Source organism: Vidua chalybeata, chromosome 17 (genome assembly GCF_026979565.1).
Source record: "Vidua chalybeata isolate OUT-0048 chromosome 17, bVidCha1 merged haplotype, whole genome shotgun sequence".
NCBI classification, from domain to species: domain Eukaryota; kingdom Metazoa; phylum Chordata; class Aves; order Passeriformes; family Viduidae; genus Vidua; species Vidua chalybeata.
This window is the reverse complement of record NC_071546.1, coordinates 9,195,418-9,205,208: the sequence shown is the minus strand read 5'-3', so window position 1 is coordinate 9,205,208 and position 9,791 is coordinate 9,195,418. Positions and strand designations below refer to the sequence as shown.

The following is a 9,791-nucleotide window of genomic DNA, read 5'->3' as shown; positions in this document are numbered from 1 at the left end:
AAAAACTCACTGAACATGTCTCCCGTGCACAGTGTTTCTAGGAAGAACTGCTGGTTTGATCTATTCTTGCTTTAGGACTGCTCCAGGAAAACTCTGCTGGATTCTTTTGTCCTCCAAAATGAGGCTTTTATTGACAGAGATTCTCCTTCTCCACATTTTTGTGTTCTCAAGTGAATCTTTGCTCTGTGTTGAAATCAAAGACTGTTTTCAGCAGACTCTCTGGTTCTTTCTCACTCACTTTGCAGTTGTCTAGAGATTATTCTCTTAGGGATTCCTTCAGGAAGTTTGATTGAAAATGGGAGTATTTTTTGTACAAAGTGCATTCCATTGGGACTCGAATACTCAGCAACAATGTGTTGTGGGGGAGGGAGGCTCTACCTTTTTCTCCCCTTTTTGCTGTCTTTTTTCTCCTCTTTTTGTTGAATTTTCAAAAACTGATGAAACGTTTCAGCAATACTCAAATTTGCATAACTAAGTGGAAAAGTCTGGCCTAACCCTCCAAGCTCTCTGCTCTCACCTGACCTCCCCTGGTGGAAGTCTCTGTGCTCAGGGTGACTGGATGGTCTCCTGGAAGCTTCTTATGGAGCTCTTCCCTGGCTGTTGGGTATTATCCTGGTGGAAAACAGCTCTGGAAACATACCTTTTGAGAACATCTCTTTGCTGGCTAAATTGGTGGCTGGCTAAATTTTTTTTGCTGGCTAAATTCATATTTAAAATGGAATATTCTATCATGTAGCCAAAGAGAGTAAGTTTCATCTACACTATCCCTTCTTAAGGGAAAGGAAATGCATTTTTTAATTTAAACTGTTCTTTTTCATGGAATAAAATTTTTCCTTTATTTAATTTAGAGGTCTGAGTATCTGATTATAGTACAATTCCCTGCTGGGGGAGGGGTGTGGTGGTGTCCTAAGATGTTGGAGTGACATCAGGTTGTAAATCACATCTGTCCTTCAGTGCTACATGGGCATAAGTAAGAAAAGCAGCTGTTCTTACCATCCATTAGTGTCCTTTGGAATCTTCCAGCCAGCATGTGGGTCGTAGAGCCTTAGAATGGTTTGTCTGGAAGGGACCTTAAAGCTCATCCCATTCCCACCCCCTGCCATGGGCAGGGACACCTTCCACTATCCCAGGTTGCTCCAAGCCCTGTCCAACCTGGCCTTGGACACTTCCAGGGATGTGGCAGCCAGAGCTGCTCTGGGCACCCTGTGCCAGGGCCTCAGCACCATCACAGGGAAGAATTTGGCTCCTCAAAATTCTTTGAAACTGCAAAAGAAGGGGTAAGGATGAAGGAGAGTAAGGATCTGATACACGAAACTGTGCAAATGCAGAATAATTCTGATGTGAAGTATTTGTAGAGTTTTGGTAGGTGGCTCTTTTTGGTGTATTTGTGGCTCTGAAAGTGCTTCTTTTGGTTCCAGCTCTGGTTACTAAACAGCTTGGGGGCTTGCCTATGAGTCACTTTAAGGTGTCAGTTGTCTGTAGATCCCATGGGTGGGCAGCTCTCTTCATCCCTGCCTTCAGAAGAAGGGAATATTAGCACAGTTCTTGGCAAAGATGAGAGCAATTACAACTTGAGTGGTTTAAACTCTGCAACTCTTGGAGGGATTGGTTGGGTCTCTGCCAGACAGCAGCTTTCCTAGGGAACAGAATGTCACCACCATGCCAATTAGGTCTTGTCTGGATTCAAAATATCATTGGCTTTGTTTTGCCTCTATAAATACAGCAGAAACTTATAGCTTAAATAGATGTGGTAATCTGAGAAGGGATAACACCAGCTCGGTGCTGCAACAGTGTTATTTCCTCCAAGCTCACCTGAGTGTGACTGGAACCTAAGTGAGGCTGGACCTGCACCGACTATTCCTGGGGCTCACCCTGTTGAACGGTGTGAAAATGGTGAATGGCTTTTCCACCCCTCAGAAAGGGAGGAGCTGGTTTGTTCTCCCGCGGGGAATTGTCCCTTCAGAACCAGGTGCCACGTTGTTCTTGGAGAAGCATCTCCAGCGATGTCTGTCCCCAACAGAGGGCACTCCGAAACTGGAGATAAGGGAAGCCACCGCCTTCAGCTGCTCCTGGGTCATGCTGGGGATGGGATGGGGTGGAACGGACTGGCAGTCCCTGCCCTCACAGAGCACTGTCACGCTGTCACCTTGAGGGACACGGAGTGAATCTAGCACAAGGAGACTACGAGAGGAGTTCTCAGGGCATGAGGAGGAACGGCTCTGCTAATGAAACCTGGAGGAGATAATTAAGTGTGGAATATGACCCTTGGTAGGGGTCATATGGTAGGTATGACCCTTTGTTTCTTCTCAGACCTGTGTTTTTTCCTTATGATGAATGGCAGTCATTTATCCTGCATTATTATAGGCTTACCTGAAGATGGGCTTGGTTTTTATTTTACTTCTGTTAATTGGTGCTTTATGCTACAACGAACACGGGCAATTGAGTGGTAGTTCTGAAGTGACTCAGTCATCACACTTTTATTTCATTGATCTTTACCAGTATGTATGAAAGCCAAGGGGCTTTAAATGCTGTTAAGTGCAGAGTTTGGTGCTTTATCTCTTTAGAGTGCTTGGTAAGGGGTTTTGATCAGTTTAATTGGTGAAAGTAGCATTAGAGCTTGGTCAGCTGGAGAGGTGTAGTGTTAAAAACATGTAGACCTCAATTCCAGAAATTCCCTCCTCTTACCATCTAAAGGAACTGCTTCCTGAAATTACCAGTAAAATGTTTCAGGTATTCAGAGCTGAAACAGTGCCTTTTCCACCATCTATGCTGAATTTTGATTGCTCCCAAACAAGGCTGACAAAGACTGCTGGTATCTGATTGATAATACTCTCTCTGAGGAAAAGAAATCATATTGAACCCAAAATGTGTGAAGTCAGTGCTTAATGAGAAAAGGAAAGATTAATTTGAAAAGCCCCAAACAAATGCAAACTTTCCTGGGAAAATCTCATTGAATAGAGGATGTGTATTCTTCGTCTCCTTTTTGTTTTTCTGCCTCTCCAGGGAGCATCAGGTGGGCAGACAGGAATGAGTGTGATCCATAAAAAAAGTGAAAAAAGGAGAGGTGGAGAAAGAATTCTAAGTGTGTGCACACTGCTGTGCGTGATCTCAAAATGGAGAGTAGCTTGTTTTTCACTGGTATTTTTTACCTTGGTAGTAACATGATATTACTAATAATGGAGGTACTTGACTTTTGTCATGCAGAGCTGTCAGGGTTGAGCTTTTTTCTTTGAGGTATTAAACTAGGATGAAACTAGTTGTCTGTTTTGCTCAGTGAGAAGCTGTGGATTTTGGTGCCTAAAATAAGGGAAAAAACACCCTACAGAAAACAACATTTTTACTTGCAGCTGCGCCCAAGCAGAACTCGGGATGTTTGGGTATCCGGAATAGAAGTTGCACAGAAGCAAAAAATACTCTATCAGTGCTTATGCATTTGGGTTTATAAAAGAGGATTTTGCTTACTGGGCCCTGTGGGACGAGACAAAAAAAAAAAAGCTGCATCATTCTGTCTTTGATTTAGCACTTAATGTTTTTATTTTTGTTTTTAATTCTTCCCTCACACTTCTCCCTAGCATGGCTTCAAGCTTGACCCTTCTGAAAAGCATTTCTCAAAAAAAAATAAATGCCAAGTAATCCCAAACAAATTAGGCAAGACAATAATGAATTACAACAGCACTTGAAGTATCAACCCAAAAATGCCAGGGCTGGCTGACAACTGCTCCTCCTCTGCTTTTGACACTTAACATGCTGGGAGACACAGCTAACAAAGCTGACTTGGTTTTGTTCTTTTAATCAACTGCTGCAGCTTATTAATGCAACTTAATTACACTTGCATTACCCCTTCAGCCCTTTCCCTCCCCACAAAAAGCCTGTCACAAACGAGACTCTTCCACCAGGCTGTTACATGGAATAGGTGTGGCTCTAGGTGAAGGCAGGTGCAAACCCACCTCTGATCCATGTGGAACTGGCCTTTTCCAGGGCCTGCAGCAGGATTCAGCTACACCAGGGTTAATTTAATGTAGCTGGGCAGACCCAGAGTAAGCTACAGCTGCTCCAAGAATGGCTGGGCTGGTTGGAAGGGTGAAGCTGCATGCTGAGTGAAGAGCTGATGGCTGCAGTAGTTTTCAGCTGTTCAGCATTACAGGAGTCAGGCCACAGAACACTGAGCTCCAGGACAAAAGCCTACTGCCATGTCTACAGAGAACGAGCAAGGGGTCCTGGCTGGTGGGGACAAAGGAGGGAGAAGTTCTCATCTCTACTTAGAACCCAACAATGCCTAAGTAACTCAAGTGTAAAGAGCCCCCACTTCATTTTATACAGGCAGGGAGGATGTGAAGTTTTGTTAGGGGATTTAGGCTCTGTTCAGAAAAAGGGGAGGAAACTAACTACAGAAGATATGAAGTGTCCCAGGGTGTTATGCAGTGCTTCCTTCTTTCTGGATCCGTGGCACAAGGAAGCAGCTCCGACTTCAACTGTAGCTCTTGAGAGAGGCTCTTGGTGAACTTGTTCTGCCAGAGGTCTTTAGGCCTGTGCCATTTCTGGGCCAGTACCAGCAGACTGTGGTAGGAAAGGTTCGTCAGGGCACTTGGAGGATTAAAAACCAACTGTGTGGCCATTCTTTGATGTACATTCATTGTGTTTGAAAAGAAGACAAGGAACCAAAAAATGGAGTGGAGTTCACCATCCTGCATTTCCTCTGCCAAAGATCCAGGCCCCAGGGGACTGTTTCCTGCAGCACCTTTGGTGGAGTGCAAGGTTTATCCATCCTCTGGCTCCTCTTCACTTACGCAGGCCTATAAAAGGGGGAACAAAGGTGAAGGCAGGCTGTGAGTGTGCAGCAAGTACTCAACTGCTTTCTTTATGTGGCAGAAATGGTGTGGAAATAATGAGGACATTTTTTAATTTTCTCTTCTGGACTTTTAAATATGATTGACTACAGATGAGGAATAGGATTGAGAGCTCACAAGTAATGTGGTTAAGTAGTCTTCAAGCCTGGAAAGAATGCAATGCATGTGTCAGACCTGAATATGCTGCAGTTAGGCTCAAGTGTTAGATCTATGGATCCTCAGCGTTTGGAGCTGCATAAACTTTGGTTAGAAACTTAAAAAGCTAAGGGTCATCTCTAGGATAAAGGAGCTGCTTGAAATTGCAGTGATGTGCTTTTTGTGTAGGTGCAGCAGGATAAGCAGATCTACTTTTGGAGCCAGCAGCAAAGGTGAGTGAATGCTTTTGGCTGAAACATCACCTCTTACACATGCAGCTTCAGGATGATCAAAAGAGTTTGCAAATTCATGTTGTTTGTTTGGGAAAAAGTCTACCTAGAAAGAGAAGCAGAAGTGTTTTGTTTTGTGTTTTTTCTCTCCTCAGAACAAAGTGGGATTTTTTTTCCTGTTTAAGTTTCCTTTGTAAATTATTCTGCTTGACAAAATTTGGAGAAGATAGCTGGGAGAACAATTCTAAAAGAGTTTTCCTTCCCCTCCTTCTTATTCCTGTGTTTCAGTCTTGGACTCTGACTTTTTGACTTAATGTTATTTGTGTGCTTGTACATATTGATGTATTGAAGAACTCACTTTAAGCCAGTAGGGGATGATGGTTGTATGGGGACAAATCCTTTAATGCTCACAGCTGCTTCGTGCCTGTGGCCAGCAGACTGTGGCCCACAAAAGATTGATCAGGGACCATTAAGGTGAGCAATTGCCAACTGGAGCCTCAGATCCCTCAATTAACCAATACCTCCTGTCGCTGCCCTGTCAGTACTGAGGTCTCCATCTGATAAAAGTCACACCCTGTGTTAACACAGGGACCTTTCCACTGGTAGATCTGAGGGAAGTCCATAAAATCTGGCTACACAACTCAAATTAAAGCTCTGAAGCCCCTAAAGTGATGCAGTACTTGAGGTGCCAGATCAGCTTTAGGGGTGAACTCACTTTTGTGAGGTGCAGTTCACTGCCCGGCCTTACAAACACAATCTTAAAAGGCAGGAAGATCTACTGCTTGTCCCTGTGCCTTTTAAATAAACAGAGATCACCTCCTGTCATCCAGCAGGTTCTTGATTTAGCACTACCCTGTGTACAAAATCACGCTTTGAGGCTTTTCTGCTTTATAATTGAGATTGCACAGTGCTGCTTTCCAAAACAAATTTGGAGAGTGATGTCAGGAAACTGAAAGGATTCAGCAGGCAGGAGGGGCTGACAAATGCTCAGGATGCTCTGGGTACTTGGCAGGTAGTGCAGGGGCTTGGAGAGAACAGCTTGAGTGAGAAATGTCAAAGCTGGCTTGGCCAGCACTTCCAGTTATTGGTGCAAAAATGCTTTTTTGCTTCGAGTGATAAGAATTCTGTTACTACCAATGAACAAGAAGAAAAGCAACCCAGAGCTGAGGTCCTGAGCTGTGCAGCACAAGGGGAGACAGTGGTGCCAGCAGGCACAACCTGAACTTGTGCTTCAGTTGAGGGAGGAGAAAGAGTTCAACCCTTTCTTCCTAAAAACTCACTGGAAATATTCTTTTAACCTCAGGTGAGCAACTTCATCTTTCCAGAAGGGATTTACTATCCCCCGGATAAGTACTTTGACACAGAAACTCAGGCACTGAAGACTTTAGCATGTCTTCTATCAAGAGTGCTAATATATTATTATTATTAAATAATTAGTGTGGCGCCTTGATTGGCAATCAAGCAGTGAGTTAAGGGCAATTCTTTTGCACAGTAAAACTTCCAGAACCATTTTTTTCAAGATAGTTTGAGCCTCTTTTACTTCAGGTTGTGACTTCAAACAGTAACTATCACAACCAAACTCCCCTGGCGTCAGTGAAACATGGAACAAAAGCAGTTGTGGAACTTGAAACGACTTTATTTTTAGAATACCATTGTTGCTGTGTGAGTGTTTAAGGATTGAATTGAGATGAGCACTCTTAAATCTTGCCTTTGTAAACAACAGCACAAAATGATGGTTGATTGTTGTTCGTGTCTTTTTTTAAAGAGAAAATAACACCTTGAAAAATTTGTGAGGTTTTTCACTGACTGGAGGCTGAAAGCTGAGGTCAGGGAGATCATTGTGATAAAGCTGGGACATAACTGGATTATGGTGTGGAAGTACCTATTATCAGTAACAGTTTGGGGAGGTGTGTTTTCCTCCTGGCAGGAGGCAAGGGTATTTAAGAACTTCTTTCAGTGCTGTGGCTGGAAGCTGAAGGCCAGAACTGGGGTGCACAGTTTGAATACTGAATTCAGCAGCTCATGTCATTGTTCTGTGGGGTCTCACATCTCTAAAAACTTATAAATTCAGAGAAATGAAAAAGAGAGACTTGAGAAAAATGCAGGAAAGGGCACAGTGGGAGGAAAGAATGTGATCTCATCAGAAAAGGATAGGTAAAACTGGAGTGAATAGGATCATTCCAGTAGGGAATGAAGGAAAGTGATCCTGTTAGAGAAGTGTGGCAGCCCAGAAAATGCATCTGACTGCAGCCAAGGGTGTGATGCCATCCTAAAATGAAGGTTCCTGCTTGCAGTCAGCTCCAAGTGATCAGTTGTAGAATAAATTTGGTTTCATTCAGCATTTCCATCAACAAAAAGGAGTTCAAACCAGAAACCCCATGTTCCAGATCCTGAGCTGCTCTTAAACTTAAATTTCAGATAGGTTGGATGTATTTGTTGTTTTGCATCTTCTTGAAGAGGATATTTAAAAAAAAAAAAAAAAACCTGCCTTCAATTAATCACTAAATGATTTTCACAGCTGGACAAGGGCATCTGGCAGTCAGTGCCCCAGCCTGCAACACTCCATGGCACCATAACCTGGGAATGAATGATCCCTTCCTCCCCTCACTCCCATTCACACACATGGAAAAGAGGCAATAGGATGAAATATAGAAACAAAAATTGCTATTTGGTGGCTGCTGAAATTTATAGAGGGTCACATTATCTACAGCTCAGCAGCTGGTTTCACCTTCTGTTAGCCTGAAAGAAATATTATTTTATGCTGGCAGAAAATATCAACAGAGAAGTGATGGGCTAAAGAATGGGAGGGAGGAACAGCAGAATTATCTGTAGACTTGAGCAGCAGCTTCCACTCTTACTGAGGCCCTGGAAGAAAGTTTTACATTGGTAACTTCTCTTCATATTGCAATCTCCCCATCTAGGAATCTTCATTTAGAAGTGATAGCTTCTTCCACAGAAAGCAGAACTTGCCATTTTAAGAAAAAAGCAGCCCAAACCCTGTACTGTAAAAATGTGTGCAGCATGCTGCTGCACCCAGCTAGTAAATCAGGGAGCTGCTTAAAGCTGCACAGCTTCTGCAGACTATGAAAAATTCCACCCCACTGTGACAAAATGAGAGAGAAATCAATATTTAATCTCCTGTAGCATCCCTTGTAATAACACTAGAGAACCCCCAAAGTTACAGGGAATTCAGTGGCCTTGCAGAAATTACTTGTATTCCTGATTGTGTGCTGCAGTGACAAAGTGGGCAGCAAGTCCTTATGAAATTAGAGGGGCACATCTACCACTCTACCTCAGGGAAGTTTTTCTTCCCTCAGCCCCACTCTTTTCCACCATCCTCACATCTTTCTTTTTGGCAGGATTCTGGTAACATTATTCCTGAAAAACAGCCTCCCTCAGCAGCTGCTGCAAAAAACTTCCATGTGTTGAACTGCCTCTTGCAGATCAATTTAAAGACTATAAAATCAGATCTCATTGCTTCTTTAAACAGACAGAACTGGCCTTTGTGTTTGAGGATCTCATTAAGAACCAGCTTTTAAGTGGACAGAGCGAAATTGTGATCTTGTGCCTCAGGGGGCAGAAATGGGAATTCAACAGTGGCCCTTCATTATTGGTATGAGAGAAGCTGCTGTGGACAACTCCCCTTCTTGCTCTCAGCTGAATTCTTGGGCTGCCCCACACGTGGAAGGCTCAGTTCTTGGAGGCAACAATTTAAAATTATTTTGGAGCTGAGAAAGGGCAGCTTCACCCATTCTGGTGTCCATTTGTTCATTCCTTCCATGCCTGAAAACCCTGATGGTGAAATTAACCTGCAAGGATGAAAAAACCCAAACCTGCGGTACCCTTGAAACCAAGAAGCACGTGGAGTCTCTTAGCACAGATGATACTTACAGGTATGTCTGCTTGAACAAAAGGTTGGTGGGTTTTTCATTGACATGGTAGAGAGGAAATGGATCAAATCCACCAATGAAATCAACTGAAAAAAAATCGAAACTCAAATAAACAAACAAACATGGCCAGAAGGTTGAAAGGAAATGAAAGGAAGGCTTGGTGAATGTCATGGCATAAACATAAAAATTAGTGACAGAACAGAAAAGTGATTTTTTTCAGGTATGGATTTCTGGGATCTCCTGGGATGGGCAAGCATGCCAAAGAGAAGATTTCAGCTAACACAAAACTTAAAGCAGAGCTAACAACGATTCTAGAAAAGCCTCCTTGGGCATTGCCACCACGCTGTGACTGCATGTGAGAGGAGCAGACAAAGCCAGAGCCGAGGGGAGGAAGCTGGAGAACGGCTCCTGAGCGAATGCCAGGGAGAGGTTGGCAGCACAGCCCTCCCTGGGAAGGTTACACAGTGAAGTGGGAATTTTCTTGCCCCACTTGTCTTTCCTGCAAGACAACAGCAGCTTTGGAAAGCTGCAACCAGCTCATTATCTCCAGCTCTGGTATTTTTCGCATCCCCTCTGCCAAGTGAATTTCTTTGAATTGTGCACAGGCAGGAACAATGCTTCCCTTCTCCAGGGCTCACGGAAGGGCAGCGTAACTCAGCGGGGGGAGCTCTAAGTGACAATTCCCTTAG

The 9,791-nt window shown here is 43.6% G+C and overlaps 1 protein-coding gene across 3 annotated transcripts in view; it reads right to left on the bottom strand.

Moving 5' to 3' along the window:
* Nucleotides 1-3,510: 3,510 nt before the first annotated feature.
* Nucleotides 3,511-9,791, bottom strand: part of NKAIN4 (sodium/potassium transporting ATPase interacting 4) — a 50,618-nt gene continuing 44,337 nt past the window's right edge. Inside the window, exons 6-8 of one of the 3 annotated variants that reach the window (XR_008433919.1) lie at nt 9,104-9,188; nt 5,246-5,318; nt 3,511-4,793 (exon numbers count right to left, since the gene is read on the bottom strand). Coding sequence is in view for 2 of the 3 variants with exons in the window: in XM_053958939.1 (XP_053814914.1) it covers nt 4,784-4,793; nt 9,104-9,188 (95 nt within the window). In the remaining variant the exon portion in view is untranslated. The remainder of the gene's footprint in view (nt 4,794-5,245; nt 5,319-9,103; nt 9,189-9,791) is intronic. The other 2 variants (XM_053958939.1, XM_053958940.1) reach the window with 2 other exon arrangements.